Source organism: Cibotium barometz, chromosome 11 (assembly GCF_041138505.1).
Source record: "Cibotium barometz isolate CiBa-2024 chromosome 11, ASM4113850v1, whole genome shotgun sequence".
Classification (NCBI taxonomy): Eukaryota; Viridiplantae; Streptophyta; class Polypodiopsida; order Cyatheales; family Cibotiaceae; genus Cibotium; species Cibotium barometz.
Window position 1 is genome coordinate 50,990,026 of NC_141056.1, and position 20,868 is coordinate 51,010,893.

At 41.7% G+C, this 20,868-nt stretch overlaps 2 protein-coding genes and 1 long non-coding RNA gene across 3 annotated transcripts; 2 read left to right on the forward strand and 1 right to left on the reverse strand.

Annotated features, from left to right (window-relative positions):
* The first annotated feature begins 439 nt into the window (after nt 1–439).
* On the forward strand, nt 440–1,287 carry LOC147634300 (major pollen allergen Cor a 1 isoforms 5, 6, 11 and 16-like). The gene is made up of 2 exons (XM_086805441.1): nt 440–744; nt 877–1,287. The coding sequence occupies exons 1-2, from the start codon at nt 540–542 to the stop codon at nt 1,188–1,190; spliced, it is 519 nt and encodes a 172-aa protein (XP_086661567.1). The 5' UTR covers nt 440–539; the 3' UTR covers nt 1,191–1,287.
* Nucleotides 1,288–6,331: 5,044 nt separating this feature from the next.
* On the forward strand, nt 6,332–7,658 carry LOC147634301 (uncharacterized). Its single transcript, XR_015266886.1, has 2 exons — nt 6,332–6,448; nt 6,554–7,658. It is a non-coding gene; the product is annotated as an uncharacterized LOC147634301 (long non-coding RNA).
* Nucleotides 7,659–10,273: 2,615 nt separating this feature from the next.
* Nucleotides 10,274–12,127, reverse strand: LOC147634302 (uncharacterized). Its single transcript, XM_086805659.1, has 5 exons — nt 12,015–12,127; nt 11,563–11,916; nt 11,050–11,096; nt 10,500–10,701; nt 10,274–10,407 (listed from the first exon to the last, which is right to left on the reverse strand). The coding sequence occupies exons 1-5, from the start codon at nt 12,088–12,090 to the stop codon at nt 10,274–10,276; spliced, it is 813 nt and encodes a 270-aa protein (XP_086661785.1). The 5' UTR covers nt 12,091–12,127.
* Nucleotides 12,128–20,868: the final 8,741 nt, after the last annotated feature.

Consider the following 20,868-nt stretch of genomic DNA (forward strand, 5'->3'; position numbering starts at 1 on the left):
GTAGTCTTCAAAAGAATCGAATCAACATCATAGCTATGGCACGGCCTATAAAGGAATCAACATCATAGCCATGGCACGGCCTATAAAGGAATCGACATCATAGCGACTATAAAAGGAATCAAAGAAGAATACGTGAAAAACGGAAAGAGGTAAAGAGCATGGATCTGTGTTAGCAACTTAGCATCGAGTCCCGTCCAGCTTTTGTCTCGAAGGCATCTTCTAGACAGTCGAGACGGAGACGTTTCATGTGGGGGAGATCAGGCCGCGTGCGTGCTTGTGATCGCACAAACTGCTAGAGTCATGGCGTGCCATTCTGTCTTTTGCTTTGGAATCATTGGAAAATTTATATCGATTCAAGCAGCAGAGGCATGGACGCGTGTGCTCTCCTGTGAAAGAGACGTCGAAGGTGGAGTCCTGTATAAATTAACGAAGCATGGGTGTGCCGCCTGCAATATCTCGTAGTGACCCAGCCATAATAGAGTCCTCGAGCTTATTTTATAATTAGCTGATCAGCAACCTGCACATTAAAATCAATCGACATGGCAGCTTACGAGGAGTTGAAAGTGGAGCACTTCGAGGTGGTGGTGAAGCACCCAGCAACACGTGTGTGGAAGGCACTGGTGGAGCAGGCCCACGTCAGCATCGTAGCGGCCCTGCCGGAGCATTTGGAAGGCGTGGAGCTGGTGGAAGGAGCAGCGGGTCAAGCAGGCAGCGTTTGGCTGGTGAAGCTAGGCAGCAAATCAAGTAAGTGCCATATATTACTTACTGGAGCTGCATGCATAATACATATTAGAGCTGGTCCGATGCATTTAATTATTATGATACCATTGCGATGTGCGATGATTAATAATAATATTGTGCCGCGATGTTCTGCAGCTCTGGCCCAACTTGGCTTCACGTGGGCTAAGGTGAAGTTGGAGGAAATTGACGACACCGGCCTTGTGGCCAAGCTGAGAGTGGTGGAAGGAGGAGCGCTTGGGAATCTGTGGCACTTGATCACCCACACCATCAAGGTGGTGGCGGACGCCTGTCATCCCCACCACCACGCTGTGGTGCACCACACCTTCCAATTCCAGAGGATCGGAGAGCACCAGCTCCACCAGGCTTACAAAGAGTCCGCCATCCGCACCACCCGCTCCGTGGAAGCCAACCTCACCGCCGACCCCACCTTCGGTTGCGTCGCCAACTAAAACAATCCTAGCAACCATGGCAAAGCAATTAAGGTCACGCGTACTCAATAGTGTGAACCTTATACCTTCAATAAACAATTTCTCGATCACGTTGTAATCATGTGTTTCCATTTCTCGTAGCAAGATGGGACCCTTTGCCATCTCCTAGAGAGAGAGAGAGAAGTGAATCCCAACGTACTAGCGACACTACCCTTTATTATTTCATGTGATAAGTCCATGACGATGAACATGTAGATCTCCAAGTCTATCTCTATGGGCCAGGTCGCATTGTCCTGTGATCCAGCCACACTGCCCACGTATCCCCAGCTCGATGGGCAGGTTTGAAATTTGCACCGCTAATGTAGCGCCAGGTCGCATTGCTATTTCAAAAGCGTATGAGCAAACAAAACTGAGATGTCAAGAGCCACGACAGCATAGATGCAGAACAAAGGAAAAAGCTCTAACGCACAGAAAGGTACATGCTCCACTCTATGTGTATCGCCATGGGTGGTTATTTAGTTCAGGCCGTCGTCAAGGGACCTCCATGGACATATGTGCCTGGATTGGATGCCCTCATTGCACGAAGGAGCCGTGGTTGAGACAGCATCGGTGGCAGCATGTGGTTGTTGTGAGAAAGGATGGGCAGCCCACCACTGTGTGTGAGAGAGAGAGAGAGAGAGAGAGAGAGAGAGAGTAACATGCTCCGCTATGTGTGTGTGTGTGCAGCTCGCCATCCCTCGGATGTCTGCATCGTCCAAGCTCTATGGCCCAGCTAATCAATGTGCCTCTAGTGTGGCTGAGCTCTGGAACCAACTGCTGTAGTGCTTGCTCGTTTGACTGCTCAATCTCTAGTCTAAAGAAGTCTGTGATTTGCCTCTGCAAGTGTCTCTCTCTCTCTCTCTCTGACTGTCTCCCTTAGAACACCCTCTCTATGATGATGTAGCTCAAGAAAGTATAATCCCAAGCATCTCTGGTCCTGATATCTCATGACTCTGACAGTGATCTGAAGCGATACCTAGATGTTTTTGCTAGCTACCTACGAGCTCTTAATGACACCAGACTATTGAAGCACTCTGCATTCTACTCTTGTGTCAATAGTGCTCATATTTTGTGTGGTCCAAAGTATGTGTAGGGTTCTTTCTTCATAAGAGAGTACATTGTTGCTGATGGTTGCTATCCTTTGCTTCCATGGTTGATCAGAGGTTGATCAGACCTTACAGAAGTCCCTCAACTCCAACTGAAAAGCTATTCAATAGTGAATGTTCCTTGCTTGATTTGGATAATGCTTTGCTTGCAAAGTAGATTAATATATTCTATGCTTATGCCTATTTGTGTTGTGTTCATTATATAGGTTGATATCATGGTCTCATTTGATAAATGTGCAATTTCGATGCTACTTTGTATGGTTTCCACAATTTTAGCAGTCTTTCAACACCTCCAGAATCTACATGGCTGGTCCGAGGAGACATGCTTGCGCACTTTACATCTCCGTAGGAGAGTTCGCTACTACAACCAAGCAAGGCAATGTGATCTCTTGATTCCCTTGATTCATGCTTTCATTGGACATTCTTGCATGAAGGCCTTTATTGCACGACGTGCCATCTCGGAGTGGTATGTGAAACCACGAACTCTCCATTAGTGGAATTACTACCTTGGGTTCACTTGTGCTGATGATCAAAGATTCAAGAGCATCTTTAGGCTTCCGTTGCCTCTCTTCCAAAACATTGTGGACCTTTTGAGAGAACAATTACAACAAGGGAATATATCAAAGCCATTTGCACGTATCAAAGGAAGAGTACTCTCTGTTGAAAAACAGGTTGCGATGGGAGTATTTCGGCTTGCAAAACAGGGGCATCCATGCTGGCCATAAGTGAGCTTTTTGGTGTTGGAAAGTCCACGGTTGTGGAAACTATTAATAAGTTTGTCAAGTCCTTGCTAGTGCACCAAAGACAGTTTATTTGCTGGCCAAAAATAGCAAGTGAGATGGAGAAGATTAAGGCAGGCTTCTTTGATAAGCAAGGCTTGCCCAATGTATGTGGAGCTATGGATGCCACACACATTGTAATGGAGAGACCACAAGGTGAGCTGGCCTTAGATTGGTATGATTGGAACAAGAATTACTCAATGCTTGTTCAAGTTGTTGTTGATAGTGAGATGCGCTACCTAGATGTTTTTGCTGGATATCCAGGATTTGTGAATGACACTAGGTTGTTGAAGAACTCTGCATTCTACTCTTGTGCCAATAGTGGTCGTATTTTGTGTGGTCCAAAGTATGTGCAGGGTTCTTTCTCCATAAGAGAGCACATTGTTGCCGATGGTGGCTATCCATTGCTTCCGTGTGGTTGATGACACTACTAGAGCTTGAGGGCATACCGACGTTAAAATACCGATGCAAATGTCGAACGTCGGTATGCTCGTCGTAATGTTGGAGGAGACAAGTCGGGCGGGGTAATTTGAAATTTTCGTATACCGACGCGTATACCGAAGCACATATCGACGCGTATACCGAAGCATATACCGACACATATTTCGAAGCATATAACGACGCATATTCCGAAGCATATACCGACGCTCGTAAGTTTTTTTACAGTCGAGAGCGTATTTTCTCTGTTTTTCGCAGCGTTGCTGCAGAGAAGGTATGCAACGTCTCTTTTCTCTCCTTCTCCTCTTTTCTCCTCTCTCCTCTTTTCTCCTTCTTTCTTCTTTTCTCCTTTTCTCCTTCTCCACTTTTACTAATATGTTCTTGCTTTTGCTTTTTAATTTAGGATATAGGACATTTAGGGTTTTGTGTTTTTTTGGCTCTCTATGCATGTTGAGAGCTCTCTATGTATGTATAGATCTCCTAATGCATGCATAGAGATTTTAGGGTTTTGTATTAGTTCTTATTCTTGTGTTTAATTTACTAATTATTTTGTTTAATATTTTGTTTTGCAGCTCTTTCACCAATCCTCTCCTTCAGCTTCACAAAAAAGAGGTAGATCCTCTTTCGATTTTCCTTGTTTATGCTTTTTTCTACGTATTATTGCGTCCCTGTTTTATGGTTTAGGGTTAGTTTAGGGTTCTTGTAAGCTTATACATAGGATTAATTCAAGATCTATGCATAAAACCTATCATAAGCTTGCAATCTCTATGCATAGCCTTCTTGCAAGCTTTATGCATAAGCTCTATTCATAGAGCTTGCGAGCTTGTGAAATCTCTATGCATAAGCTCTATGCATGCATAGGCTTTATGCATAGAGTTTGCAAGCTTACAAAATCTCTATGCATAGGTTTCTTGAAAGCTTGCATGGACATTGTACATAGAGCTTGCATAGCCTTCTTGTTGAAAGCTCTATGCATAGCCTTCTTGTAAAAGCTCAATGCATATGCTCTATGTATAGGCTTTATACATAGAGGTTGTAAGATTATGAAAGCTCTATACATAGGGCTTGTAAGCTTATGCAAGCTCTATACATAGAGTTTATGCATAGAGCTATATGAATCTAGCTGAATACATGAATTAAGATCGATGCATAAAGCTTAATACATAATGTTTTATGTATAAATCTTATGGATGAGCTTTATGCATAAGGCTTCACATGCGTTATGTTTTTATGCATAAAGCTTTTTTTGATGTAGAGTGCCTTGCATGGATGGAGAGCATAAGCTTTTTGAATGTTTATACTCTCTTATACATATAACATATATTTCTTATGCTCTGTTTTTCTATGCATAAGGTATTCTCTTTATTCATAGAGTTTATATATGTTATCAAGGTAAGATCTCTTATCCATGTAAAACAAGATCATCTTTATTACACCATTGGGTGATGGGATTAAGGGTTAGCATAGTGCATAAGGCTTATAGCATAGAGCTTATGCATAAGACTTATGCATATGGCTTATGCATAGAGCTTATGCATAAGTCTTGCATAGAGCTTATGCATAAGACTTATGCATAGAGCTTATGCATAAGACTTATGCATATGGCTTATGCATAGAGCGCATGCATAAGACTTATGCATAGAGCGTATGCATAAGACTTATGCATATGGCTTATGCATAGAGCTTATGCATAAGACTTATGCATAGAGCTTATGCATAAGACTTATGCAGTTGGCTTATGCATAGAGCTTATGCATAAGTCTTGCAGCCTTATTATGCAAGCTTATACTTAAGGCTTGCAAGCCTTACTATGCATACGATTGCATAAACCTTATTCATAAAGCTTGCATAAGACTTACGTATAGAGCATTACACATAAGCTTATGTATAGATCATTATGCATAGGCTTTATGCGTAAGACTCTATGCGTTCAGCTTTAGGTATAGGCTTCTATGCATAGAGCTCAATGTGTAGGCTCTATTTACAGAATCTATGCATATAGATTTTTGTATAAGGCCTTTATAAATAGCTATTTATGAATAGAGATAGCTTCTCTCTCCATCCTTGTTCTAATTACCTTCTTAATTTTGTATGGAGAGAAGATAAGCTAATGTATAAGTTATTTTTAAAATCTCCCTCAACGTCTGGGAAAAAGAAGCCCGTTTGACGCTTTTTTTAATATTTTTAAAGTCTCTCTCAACGGCTGGGGAAAAGAAGCCCGTTTGATGCTTTAAATGTTATTTTTTAAAATCTCCCTCACGGCTGGGGAAAAGAAGCCCTGTTTTATGGTTTACATAATGCTTTGTGTAATGCATAATGATTTGTATTTAATGAGCTGCGTATACATGTTATCCTGCTAGATGGAGCCTCTCAATCTTGAAGAGAGAATAGCGTGTCCATGCATGCGATGTAAGTATCAAATCTTTCAAAAACGAAGGATTTGCAACCAGCATGTTCATGACGCTGGCATATTTTCAATGGAGCGCTTGCAAAATTTACGGTTTCAATCGTACAACCAAGCAAGTGTGCAGCCGTATCTTGATAACATTGTGCCTGTGAATTCTCATCCCCAACAAAGGATGAGGATATCGCAGGAGGGAGTGACAGATGGAGCTCAATTAACAGCACCCGAGGGAATGAAAGAAGGTCAGGAAATGGAAGAAGGTCCAATGGAAGAAATGTTGGATGCCTTCATCGAGCAACAAGAAGCTCTCTTCGAGGAGCATGAACATGAAGATCATCAACCACGACATTCTCAACAGTCAAATTATGAACTAGAGGAAGAGGCCATGCGTAAACTTGCACGCCTTCCATTATACAATGGTGCCAGCATATCTGTATTGCATGCATCTCTTACGATGCTAAATTTACAGTCAATTTTTGGATGGTCTAATACAAGTGTCATTGAACTATTCAAGTAAGGACTTTTTTTGGAGATTACACCTACTGTTGAAATGATAAATTATCAACTTGTATTTGAGAAAATCTTAATAGTAACGATCAGATATTGCCATACTTGCAGGCTTTTGAAAGACCAGATATTGTCCCCTGGCAACGAGATGCCACCATCTCGTGCAGATGCCAAGAAGTTATTGAAATCCATAGGCATGGATTACAATAATATTCATGCTTGTCGCAATGATTGTTACCTCTTCCGCCATGAATATGAGCATTTGCAAGAATGTCCCCATTGTGGCTCTAACAGATATAGAGAAGATGTTCAGGGGAAGCTGTCCCGGTAAAGGTTCTCAGGTACTTTCCAATCATCCCAAGAATAAAAAGCATGTTCAGGTGCAAATCTATAGCAAGCTTGATGACATGGCATGTCACAACTCGATCCACAGATGAAGTGATGCGTGTGCCTGCTGATTCACCCGCATGGAGACACATTGAAGAGAAATGGCCGGCTTTTAAGGAAGAACCTCGAAACCTCCGTCTTGGCCTAGCAATGGATGGTGTAAACCCTTTTGGTTTAAGGAGCTCTTCATGGAGCACATGGCCTGTTTGCCTTGTGAATTATAATCTTCCGCCATGGTTAGCAATAAAAAAAGGTCATTTGTTGCTCTCATTAATAGTTCGAGGAAAGTACAAGGTGAAGAACATGGATGTATATTTGGCACCACTTATTGATGAGTTACGCACCTTGTGGAACGGAATTGAAGTGAAGGACATGTCAAAGCAGCAGAGTGGCCAAAGACTTACAACTGTGCAAGGTATTCTCATGTGGACAATGCATGATTGGCCTGGCTATGGGGAATGCTCAGGTTTGTCTATATCGGGTTACAATGCATGTCCTGTATGTGGTCCTCGACTTGATTCAAGATACTCAAAAGCATTACGAAAGAATGTCTACCAAGGACATGTTAGGTATCTTCCAGAAAATCATGAATTGCGGGATAGTAATCTAGGAAGACCTCCTCCAAGTGTATTGAAGGCAAGCGATTGGAAGATCAAATGGGAGGAATGTTGCAACTTGGCATGTCCTGGGATGAAGAGGCTCTCTATCTTTCACAACTCCCCTATTGGGGTGATCTCCTTATAAACCATTTGCTTGACTCGATGCATATTTTCAAGAATGTAGCTGACATTCTGTGGAAGACCATGACAGGAAAAAAGGAGACTAAAGGCCAAAGGGATGACTTGGAAGAGATTGGTTGCATGCAAGAGTTGTGGGCTCGCACCAGACCCAATGGAAAGGTGCTACTTCCAAGAGCCCCATGGGTTTTTAGTAAGATGGAGGAACAACAAGTCAAGAGGACAATTTCAGAGTTTCGGACTTCTACAGGTTGTATGCATTGCTTGAAAAGTGCATTTACAAGGGATGATGATCTTAGTGGCCTCAAGAGTCATGATTGGCACAAGTTTCTACATTTTGTGCTACCCATAGCAATAAAAGATTGCCTCACTGAAGACATTAGAGCTACTATCTATAAGATTGGCACATGTATGTATGTATGTGGGCTAAATGTTGATTTCTAACAGTTATAATTGTTAATCGTTTGTGTAGGAGTTGGCCATGAATCGCCCAGCGAGAGGAGAAGTACGCTCACAAACATGGCCTTGTGGCCTTATTTGAGATGCTTGAAGAAGAAGGAGATACCGTCAATTGGGAGGCATTACCATGATGTAAGATGACCTTCAAACTAATGGTATATGATCAAAACATTCTTGAGTATTAATGTTTAATTTAATTTCTTGTTTATCAATTTGGAAAATAAAAAAACGAGCACGGTTGTTTTTGTGCTCTATTTTAGACAGAATGGTGCTGTTTGTTTGCTGTTGTTGATCCTGTTCATTGCAGGCAGCCAGGCAACAGTCAGGCAACACTATTCTGCCCAAAAAAAATTTCTGGTACAGCGTCGGTATATTCCCCGATATGCACACCGGTATATTCATTGGTATATCTGCCGGTACTGGCGTCGGTATAGATGCCGGTGAATGTCGGTATAGGACCCGGTATACACCCCGGTATGCACCCTGGTATACACCCCGGTATACAACCTGGTATAGACGTCGGAATAGCCGTCGGTATTAGCGCCGGTGAGCATCGGTAGACACCGGTATAGGCACCGGTATTGTTACCCGATGCTTATACCGACGTCGTGGTTTCGGTGCGTATACCGGCGTTTATACCGATGACGGGGCTTTTTTAGACCCCATTGAATGACGTCGGTATAAGCACCGGTATTAGGCTAACATGTAGTAGTGTGAGACCTTATAGAACTCCCTCAACTCCAACTGAAAAGCTTTTTAATTATAAGCTTTCATCGACGAGAATTGTGGCAGAACGTGCATTTGGCTACCTTAAAATGAAGTGGAGATATTTGCATGGCAAAGTGAGCAAACCATATCCGTATTACTTGTCAAGGGCCATCATTGTATCATGCATGTTACACAACATGTGTTTGGATTATGCTGAGGAAATGGAAGAGACATCTGGAGGACTTGATGAATGTAATATGCTGATGGATGAGATGGATGAGTTGACAACACTTGAACTAACAATAGATGAACCATTGAAAGATGTAGAAACCATGAGAGATTCCTTAGCAAAGTTTGTGCATCCCTTTTGAAGCTACAAAGGCTATAGATTACGGTGGTCCATGTTTAGTGATGCTTCAAGTGCAATGTATTTATTTTCGAGCATCATGCATGTATACATGTAAGTTTTTTGAGGAGACTAGTCACTTATTTGAGCTGAAAAACTATCCCAAACTCTGATGAGTTCACATATCCATAGCTTTTGCTGGCACAGATTTGTAACTAAATTTCAGGTGTAACAAGTAGGATTCTCGTGATTTTCTGACGTGTTTCTATGTCTATTCCACACTTGGAGGATTCTTCATCCCAACAAAGAAACCATGTGGCTTTGGGAAATGTCTATTGTTTGTGAAATTTAGTTTTCTTTTTCTTGGGTTCTTGACTAGTTACCCAAGCTGGCCCTATTAATCGGATAACTGATCTATCATTTATTAACAACCGATCTCTCATTTCTTTCTGCCATTGCTAACCATATCATTGCTACCGATCTGTCATTGCGAGCCATATCAGATCATGCCCACAACAAGGCCATCATATGCTCCATGTGTGGTAGACAACACATAATGCTTGACTACCTTTGTCAAGCCTAACAGAGCAGTCAGCATCAGACTCAAAAAGACCCTTGGCCCTCATCACAAGTTGTATTCTCTACTCAAAAAGGCCCTTGGACCCTTGGTCCTCATCAGACTAAAAAAGACCCTTGGCCCTCATCCCTTTTCAAGCCAGTTAAGTTTCCAAGGGCATCGGGAAGTGGCCCAAAGAGGTGATTGTGGGTAAAGTTCAGCTTGACCAGGCTAGTAATCATGCCCAGCTCTGAGGGGATTCTATCACTGAGATTGTTGTGACCCAGATTCAGACCTTGCAGTCGGTTGAGTTCTGCGAACCTTGCCGGAATGCTGTCAGATAGAGCATTATTAGACAATTTGCAAGATTTAGCATTAAGGATTATTAAACAAAAAATGCTCTCCCTGGATGAAGCGCTTGAGCAGGTTGCCCACTGCCGATTATGCAACAAGCATTTTACGCAGATAAGGTCATCCATAGCGTGGAGGCAAATGGTTGTACGTGCACAGAAATAGCTCGAGAACATAGCCTCACTCTCAGACCAGCAGGTTCGTTATTGCAACACACGCGAACTAGTAAATACTCACAAAGTTGAAGCCGCTAGTGCGAAGAATGCCTCCTGCTCCCGACGCATAGTTCACTCCTTGCAGCAGTAAAGCCTACCCCTTGTGGTAGGATCGAGGTATGGTGGTGGGAAAGGCAGGTTGATAAGCTCAGCTGCATTAAACACTTCCAAACGGTTTAGTAAAGCCTTCGTTAATTGGGCGCTCTCTGCACCACCCCACACAATGATTTACCCTTCACAAAACAGCGAAACCATACACCAGAACCTCAGAGAAGGGATTGAGTTAACCATGCTATACCGATAACGTCAAGGACCATCTTGCCATTGCAGAATCTCCCAGTTGGTCTTTTGGGGAAATCAATCCCAAAGGGGCGCTGGTTGGCCCGGGCTACAGACACAATGTAGTTGTTGTTGCCAACATCTATGAGGGAGTCCCCAAAGTTGAAGAAGGCAGGGAAAGGCTTAGTAGAAGGGGTCCCGTTCTGCCCTTGCACTCTTGCCTACTGAGAGCAAGCCCACAACTGAGAACAAAACAAAGTTGGTGCTCCAGCAGTCCATTGAGAAAGGGGGAGCCTAACCTAGCACAGCTAAAGTCTGTTTCTCAGAGTGTGCACAGTGCAGTATTAGGCATGTCTATATGGCGGTGGGGAGAGGAGGAGAAGCCAATCACCTACCCTGCTAGCTATATGGCACTACTAAGGAAAATCAGTAGCGTGGAGCCTCTCAGGCAGCTTCTACAGATCATATCTACTCCTCTCATCCTGCTCTCTATTTTTCAGTAACAAATATGACAGCCTCTCCTCCCTTAATTTTTCTTCCTCAGCATGATACTCAGTATGATCAACAACATTTTTGTTGGGATAATCTGCATCGTAGTAGTTATCAGCAACAATAGCTGCATCAATGGGATAAGCGTGCAATATGCTCAGCGGATCAGCATATATATAATCAGCACTATGTAGGGGGCGGATCAGCTGTAGGAGCCCCTTCTAGATGTAGGGCTTTTGAGAGCTGGAGCAGATCATCATTTGCACTTTCATTTAAAGGGAATCAAAAGAAAGCATACAAGACATAAACAAGAAGGTACAAGGGTATGCAGCATAAACTAAACCAGCAAATAGAAAGCACATACACTGCATATATAGTTTAAATATTAAAAATTAGTCATTAAGCCTTAGATATGTAGATACAAATTGTCTGAAATCAAAACATTGCTACTTGGATGATTGCCTATATAGTTTAAAATATCACAAGATCAAGGCCATATGTCGATTTGCACATACAGACTGTTTGTAATTTCAGCTACAAAATGTACCAAAAATATGCCATGTCTAGGAGAGATCGCTACTCCATTTGATTGCCAGCCATGCTTGAGGAAGATACTTGTAGAGCGAAGCATTGAAAAGCATTAGCAATTTGCTTCAAGGATTGATTAGACTCTTCTTCTAAAGCCACGCGCTTGCGGTTGAGAGCCACGATCTCTTCAAACTCTGCTTTTGTCAACTCCATTATGTCATCATCATTCTTTACTCTTTTTGCATCTAGTGCTTCCATGAAAGCAAGAAGCTGCCTTGTCGTGCCTTCCAACTCCCTCTTTAGCACGGACATCTCTCCTCTCCTTTGCTTCTTTCCGGTAGAGCCTTCTTCTTCCATAGCATGTTCATCTTCCTTCTTGCTTGCATTTGTGGCTTTGTTCGGTGAAGACGATCCATCTCCTACAAATTTCATGTAGAGCAAAAATCAATAGTACAAAAATTTTATCTTTGAATGCACATTCACATTTGCTTATAGTGTAAAGTAGATAATTACTTACCCAACAAATCAGCTGAGGTATCATAGACTATGTTTCCCGGATTTATTGACCTTTCATTGCCCATGCGATTTAGCATTGCTGTGTAGACATCTTCGGTAAAGTTACGAGGGAGTTTGAACTCATCTTTTATTTGGATTCATTGTCCAATACCCATCGCAACCGGATGGAATATGCCACTCATAGTCATTAATCTTCTTGAAGGCTGAACTTATTCGATCCCAACGAAACAAACATTGATCAGCCGAGCGTAGTGCTCCATGTTGCACACAATACCGTGATATGAACTCCCATCGTTCATCTTATGTTTTCAATGTGGCAGCAAGATTCCCATCTTTCATATCTTCTATAAGTTTTGCACGTGCATCCATTAATGTGATGGTTTCCTTGAGTGACCAATTCCCACCCCGGAAAAATAATTTTTGTGGTGCAATAGGTTGATCTTTTGAAGGTGTTATCTGCTGGAAATCAATAGTTTCTGAGTGTGGATGTGGAGTAGACTGCATTTGGTCTCGCTTGCAAGCTATTTCATTGGTTAGTTTTATTGATTTTCTAGCCACTGCTGAAGAACTTGATACCTTGGTTCTTTTCCTCCCTACCTTGGGGGTTTTGCCTCTTAAACTAGGCTCATTTTTCATGCAATTGGTGATGCTTTCTAATGGGGTTCGAACTACTCCTGGCATGCACTTAGAGGACAATGGTTCAGAAGGTTTTGGAGACATATGCATACTATCTTGAGCATTCTTGCTAATAGAATGAAAGAGGGGAAGAATCATAAGAGTGCTCAGACATTTGTGTGGAAGGAACATATTCTTCTTCCCACAGCATATTTAAATCTGGAGTGTATATGTTTTCCATTAAACCTATATTAAAATTGGCACACATAAACATCCACATGCTAACTCGGAACAAAAAGAGAAGAAAAAAATCAGCAATTGAGAAACTTATAAAGAATGTAAATTTTAACCTGCAGAAAGAAGCCTCTTGTAATCTTTAAAGTTGGAGAATAGATTTGAAACCTGCACAAATAAAAGAAATGTTTTAGAGTCAATATATGAGGCTGGACTGAGAAATATGAGATTAGATTGGAGTTCCTCTGTGGCTAGATTGTTTACGTACACATAGATGCAATTTGTTAAAGAGAGAGACCACTATTAGTAAAAAAGCTTGTGTGTGTGTGTGTACAAAGAGAAAGAGAGAGAGAGAGAGAGAGAGAGAGAGAGAGAGATTTTTCTAGTTACCTCAAGACTCTTCTTAGCGTGATTCGTGAGAGGGAGAGAGGGAGAGAGAGAGCGAGAGAGAGAGAGACCACTGTTACTAAAAAAGCTTGTGTGATTGTTAGTAAAAAAGCTTGTGTGACTGTTAGTAAAAAAGCTTGTGTGTGTGTGTACAGAGAGAGAGAGAGAGAGAGAGAGAGAGAGAGAGAGCGAACAGATTTTTTTTTAACCTTAAGACTCTTCTCAGCCTGCGTTTGAAGAGTGACGTGTGAGAAGATAGTCCACATTTTAAAGGCTTGGGGAAAGTGGAAAATGCATTTGAGCTGGATCCAGCTAGAAGGGCCCGTCAAAAATCGGAGGACTTATTCGAGCAGGATCCTGCCCATCCCAACACATGATGGCAAGATGGCAGGAAAACAAATGCGACCTTCAGCCGCCCTGCCAAATCCATCGATACGTTCTCTATGGGCAGTTAAGAGGACATAACGCGACCTGGCCCTATGTCTCCCAATGTCAAATAGGTTTGGTTGATGACGCTAAGATAATATCTTGAGAAGATACACTTGCAAGCCTTATTTATGAAGTTCTTGGGATGCCCACTAAAGTACTCTATATAAGAATATAGCTCAAGAATGCAAGAATTGAATGGAAGGGCTTTGAGCTTCTTTTGGAATTGAAAAAATATACAACCTCCACCTATAAAGGGATCGAAGAGCACCAATGGATATCTTAAATCCTAACACCATGGAATAGCAAGCTCAAGTCTACACAACGGTTTCTCAATCATGTGTCTCTCTTTTCTTGTAAACAATTCCCTTTATCATTTTCCTATACCCTCGAATGTATAATGCTCGAACTCCATTAAAAAAAATGGTTTATGAAGCATAGAAGACAACAATCAATCATTTACCATAAGAACACATGTCAAAAAATATACAACCTCCACCTATAAAGGGATCAAAGAGCACCAATGGATATCTTAAATCCTAACACCATGGAATAGCAAGCTCAAGTCTACACAACGGTTTCTCAATCATGTGTCTCTCTTTTCTTGTAAACAATTCCCTTTATCATTTTCCTATACCCTCGAATGTATAATGCTCGACCTCCATTAAAAAAAATGGTTTATGAAGCATAGAAGACAACAATCAATCGTTTACCATAAGAACACATGTCAACCTTGGAAATCCCGTATTCTAGATTCCTTCAAGACAAGGGCTACAGTAACCTAAAATAAATGTAAGATAATACGCATGAGATGCAAATTTGTATGTCGTTTGTGAGTAGGGAAAGTAAACGGTCATTGCTCCCAATACAGAAGCTCTTTAGTTTTTGTAAAAGCCTTATTCAACTCTATCAACTTATGTAATTTTTTTGGAATTTAATATTAGGTCCTAGGGCTTATTTGGTCACTCTAGCTTATAGAGGTCTCCGGCAAGGGGTGAACAGGAAGATCAACAAGAGCATGTACAGAGCATGATGGTTATCTAGAGTAGGATTCCTCTTCACCTACCACAGCACTATCACATTGAGGGACTAGACTGTCAACTTGATTTAGTAATGTCCCAAGATTCCATTCCAATTGAATCACAGGGCTTCATCCTGCAAAAAAAAAAACCCAAATTCATGTCTCGCTTGACATTGTATGAAATTTACTTGTAAAGGATACAATAATATAGTTCTAGATGTATAGGTAGCATGCATACTGTAATGGATTTAGAGTACATATACTCACTTAAACTACATATGAATCTATATATTTTACTTGATAGATTTAGATTTTATATATTCACCCAAATAGGTTGATCAAACTATGAAATTTGTAATGTATCTTTGGAAATGTGCTACACCTTCTTTTATGGGGAAAGGATCTACACAATCAATAGAGTGCACTAGACATGTGAAAGGGAGGGAGAGAGAGCAGGTAGCAGCTTGCTATTGGCTACTGATTTCAAAAAAAAAAGAGGGAGAGAGGGAGATCATAGCCAAAGCACAAGCCTCTGTGTGTATGTGTGTGTGTGTGTGTGCATGTGCGTGTGTGTGTGTGTGTGTAGAGAGAGAGAGAGAGAGAGAGAGAGAGAGAGAGAGAGAGAACATAGCCAATATAATGCCAAGTACCACCTATTTCTTTGAGAGCATGGTGGTTGTATAGAGCAAGATTCCTCGTAAAAGCGACCTCAGCATTGTTGCATTATGGGGTTAAACTGTCCACTTGATAAGTAATGTCATGAGATTCCATTCCAATTGAAGAAAAGGCTCTATCCTACAAAAAAATGTCGACTTGATAAGTAATGTCATGAGATTCCATTCCAATTGAAGAAAAGGGCTCCATCCTACAAAAAAAAAATTTGAATTTCATTTATGAATTTGTCTTACATTGTATTGTATAAAATTTTCTTCTAAAGGATACAACAGTTTAGAAATTGGTTCTAGACGGATAGGTAGCCTGCATACTATAATGGATTTAGAGCACATATATTCACTTAAACCACATATTAATCTATATGATTTACTAGATGGATTTAGATTTCCTATATTCATGCAAATAGGTAGACCAAACTATGAAATTTGTAATGTATCTAGAAATTGTGTTGCACCTTCTTTTGTGGGGAAAGGATCTAGACAATCGACAGATTGTACTTGATAGGTGACAGGGAGGTAGAGAGAGCAAGTAGTAGCCTGCTATTAGCTATTGATGTCAAGATGAAGAGAGGGAGAGAGGGAGGGCATAACCAAAGCATAGACCTCTGTGTGTATGTGTGCACGTGTGCATGTGCTTGTGCGTGCATGCATGCATGTGTGTGTGTGTGTGTATGAGAGAGAGAGAGAGAGAGAGAGAGAGAGAGAGAGAGAGAGAGTGAGTGAGAGAGAGAGAGAGAGAGAGAGAGAGAGAGAGAGAGAGAGGGCGGGCGAGAGAGAGCATAGCCAAAGCATAGACTAATGTGTGTGTATGTGTGAGAGAGAGCAAGAGAGAGCGAGAGAAATACACATCGTATGATCCTCTGACCTAAGGGAATCTGTGAGAGTAAGTGAAAATCAAATTTTCTAACGAAATTTGTGATTTTTTCCTCAATGTGCAAATAGAACTGAATTCTCAACTTAAATTTCATTTAGGTTACCAAAAAATTTCACCTTAACTAACCTCTGTTAATGTGAAAATCTAAAAGAATTAGTAGTTAATGTGTACTTAGTACTACATTTTTCTTTTGCCAAAAGAGTACTTTTTTGGACACCTTTTCATGTTTTCACCAATGTCTGATATAGTATTACACACAAGAAGATTAGACTACCAACAACCATTTTCCTATTACACAAGAAGGCATCATCCACAAGTTCTAAAGTGTCTTCGACAAACAACTTCGAAACCTCCATTCGGGTACCAATTTCCTTTCATTCGATCATGCCAAATGCCTCCAGTATCTCACATGCATATTTCTACCAAGGGATGAAAATATTATCTAATTTCTGCTAGGCTTGAATCCCAAAACAATAATCCATGAGCCTAGGGTTTGTCATCTCAAACTATGCAAATAAACATCTGCTATATTTGTGGGATTCCCTATGAAGATGAGTTCATCTTCATAGAGAACAATGACCATATACTTTCCCTGCTGCTCATAAAAGACATACAAATTTGCATCTACATTGAGAACAATGACCATTTACTTTCCCTGCTCACAAAAGACATACAAATTTGCATCTGACATGTATTACCTTAAATTTATTTTAGGTTACTATAGCCCTTGTCTCTAAGGAATCTAAAATATGGGATTTCGAAGAGGTTGACATGTGTGTGACTTATGGTGGTAAACAATTGATTGTTCACTACAAGGGATCGGGCTCATACCCGCGCTCCTAGCCGCTAAAAATGACTTGTGAAAAAAAGTAGCGGGCCCGTGTATCAGCGCGTGTATAATCGCGGCCACAGACATGCGTGTAAAAGCGCGTGTATAGGACTGTTCAGACGCGCTGATACACGGGAGTATACACGCGTTCTGTCAGTTCCAGCTGCATTTAGACGTGCTGATACAAGCGTCTATACACGCGTTTTGTGAATTTAGATGCGCTTATACACGCGTATTTCTCAGGTTTGACACGTTTATACACGCGTATTTTACAGATTATCCGCGTATATACACGTGACTATTTGCAGTTCTGACGCGTTTATACACGCAAATAGAGAGCAAAAAAAAAATCCAGAGAGTGCTATTTGGTACGTGAATGCTGTTCCAGCATTCCAGCACCCAATAACACTCTCTGGATTTTTTTTTTTTGGTGCATTGAAGAACATATCCATGAGAAAGATTAAGACAAGAACGACATGAATGCATACATTGTCAATACACGATTCAAGACAGACATGAATGCAATACTATCGATTCACGATTTAATATTACTATCAAAATTTCACACATATATACAAGGGAGTCCATATGTCGAAGTAGCCCATGGCTTCAGTTTACAAAAAAATATATACAACCACATCCTCAATATGGAATGTGATACTATAAGTCTGAGTACTACTCAGACCCAGATGATGACTCGGTGCTCCCTCCTCCATGCTCAGATGAGCTCACATTGGTCGGAATGTCCGATGAGTAGTGCTCACGTCCACCCTCTGCAGTGGCGACGGGTGGATCATCAGCAGCTTGTGCCTATTCAAGTAATATATAGTATATAAGTATATATATATGTAATTCAATAAACCAAAATCATTCGTTTAGAGTTTTCAAGTACCTGTCGACCGTATGGTCTCATGGCCATCTCAAACTGCGTGTCCGTAATACGTCCCTCGGCTCTGAAGATGGCCCACGTGTCACGTCTGCTATGCCGGCGAGCATACGCAGTATCGTGGGTTGTGGGCTTCCTCCCCGTAACCCGTCGGCGTATCATAATCAACACAATTTGTAAGATTAAAACAATCATAGAATCAATGAATTAAGTAAACAATCAAATAAAGTGGCAAGATACTTACAAACTCTGCCTCCCATGACTCGACGCCGCCAGATCCAAAATGCGAATATCCAATGGTCTCCATCTGGATCCGTCGTGCCTCCACATGCTGCCTGCTGTTCATGCCACCCTCTGCTCGTTTCTTTGCCTCCTTCCACTCGCGTTTGTGTGTAGTGTGGCAGGTTTCTCGGCAAGATAGCCACCCGCCGCAGCTACATTTAGCCCATCATCGTACGCGAGTTTTTTAAGGTGAGATCTTTTATTACTTAAGATCTCCCTTATTCGCGTCCTTCCCCATACATTCGAGAATGTAGCATGTGGGGGATTGGGGTACCGACTATGTACAGCCTCTATCACCTCCCCAACTAATCGGCTATTTTGATCTTTACATTTAATAAAACAATTTCTATACAAGTTTGATACTACCCCATGCATGTACTCCATTACCTCCCTCCCCCTCGCATCCATCACTATCCCGCCCCTATCCGTCACATCATAGGAGATCACTCCCTCCACCTCTCTCATCTCCTCCTCTTCCGAACTGTCTCCTCTAACTCTTCTCCCTCTATCTCCTCTCTCACCGCGTGCCCTACTACCTCCCCCACCAAAGCACCCACCGCATCCTCCACTCCCACTCTTCCTACTGCTGCGGGTGGAGTCACGACTGGGGGATTGTCTACGTGACGGTGGATGTGAGCCCTGATGTGACGGTGGCTCTGAGGGAGTACGTGATGGTGGCTGTGATCCCTGACGTGACGGTGCTTAGGAGGGTGTGCGTGAGTGTGTCTGGGACGAGGTATGTCTCCTCGGTGGGCGTGGAAGAGGAGAAGCTGCATGCCGTCTCGTCGGACTCGTAGGCATAGACGGCAGTGGAGTGCCCTGGATACTCACGGTAGGGGTATAGACACCAGGCATGGAAGGAGGGGGATGGGCATACATGTACTCTGTAAGCTCAACTGGACCAGGATGGCACCCAAAATGATTTAGCATCTCCATCAGCCAATTGTTGTACGCAAATGGATCGGATGAAGAACCTGGAAATTGGAATATCCATAAAGAATCTGTAAAAATAATCCTCATGTACATCATGGGCTGTCTCTTGACTCACACAAATATCATCATTCAAGTCACCTATCAGCCTGCAAACCATAGAAACAGGAAACATAGTCTCGTGTATGCACCCATCCAGAAACGCGTGTATACATCCAGCCAGAAATGCGTGTATACACCCGTCCAGAAACGCATGTATATCCGCGTGAACAGTCTGTGCAAATAGGATACACGCGTTTATACACACGTTTTTACACGCGACCTGTTCAAAAAAAATTTCAAAAGCGACCGACCTCTAACAATGTGTCCTTATAAAAGACCCACTCTCGCCCCTATCAAAATCGTTCACCGAAAATCGCAACCACAGAAGCAAAAGGACGGAGACAAACCCAAAAAGCAAAGACAAAATAGCATAAACAAATCTGAGAACAAATCTGAGGAAGGAGACAAGGCAAAGGACAAACTGACTCACCTCTGAAAAAGTGAGTCTTCTTTCTTGGTCGGTTTCCTTCACCCGTGTGTGCTCCTTCTCTGCTCCCTCCTTGCGTTATTAGTGTCTGTTGAAAGAGGCGAAAACGAAAGAGGGCAGATATGTTAGTTCAAAATGTTTATTTGGGGAAGGCGGGCTATTTTTAGTTTAAACAGTTCGTCGCGTGTAGAAATGCGTGTATTTTTGCGTGTAAAGTAAATTAGCTGCATTTATACACATAATTTTCAAGAAGTACCCGCGTTTATACACGCGATTTTTAGGAAATAGCCGCGTTAATACACGCAATTTTTGAAAAATAGTCGCATTTATACATGCGTTTTTTTCTCTTTCATTAAAAACATTGGCATGATTTTGTGTTTTCTGGTTTACACATAGGATGTTATCAACCTCCTCAAGCAGTTCTGGGAAAGATGAGATAATGCGTCATCGTAATCGCGATGTGTGGTTGGGACAACGGATCAAATGTATGTGTAATCGATGTCAAGGATGCATTGTACGAGCACGTCAAATTACCTTAAATCATATCTCCATGTATGGAGAATGGAATCAAACAGGTTTAGAGGTGAGTAGATGTAAATTGATGGTATTCAAATGACTCATGGTATCCAAATTAAATTAATAGAGTTATAATATATAAACTCTAATTGAAGCAGGATGCAGTACCACACCCTAACATGGTGCCCTACGTGCGGCGAGAGCACGCAAAGCGTCGACGAGATGATGCTGGAGCTTCGGGATCTATTGTCAGAGATGAGTGGGAAAGGGATGACAATAGCCCTGCACCCCACGAAGTTGTGGAAGAGGAAGTGTTTGATGATATGGTGCGAAATCTTTTTAAGGATGATCCCAAAGGTATGGACGACGATGATATGGAACAAGAGCATCTTTACAAGGCTTCATCGACACCGGTTTTTGAAGGGTGCACATTCTCTATTTTACGTGCTTCACTTGAACTACTCAATATACAAACAGTTTATGGATGGAGCAATGCAAGTCTTGACGCATTATTGAAGTAAGCATTCTAACTTGCAAATTTGAATTAGTGGTTTAAGGTTTAGGATTTAGGACTAATTGATGATATTGGATGCAGGCTATTATCAAACATGCTTCCAAAAGAAAATAGAGTACCCACCTCAAGAGACATAGC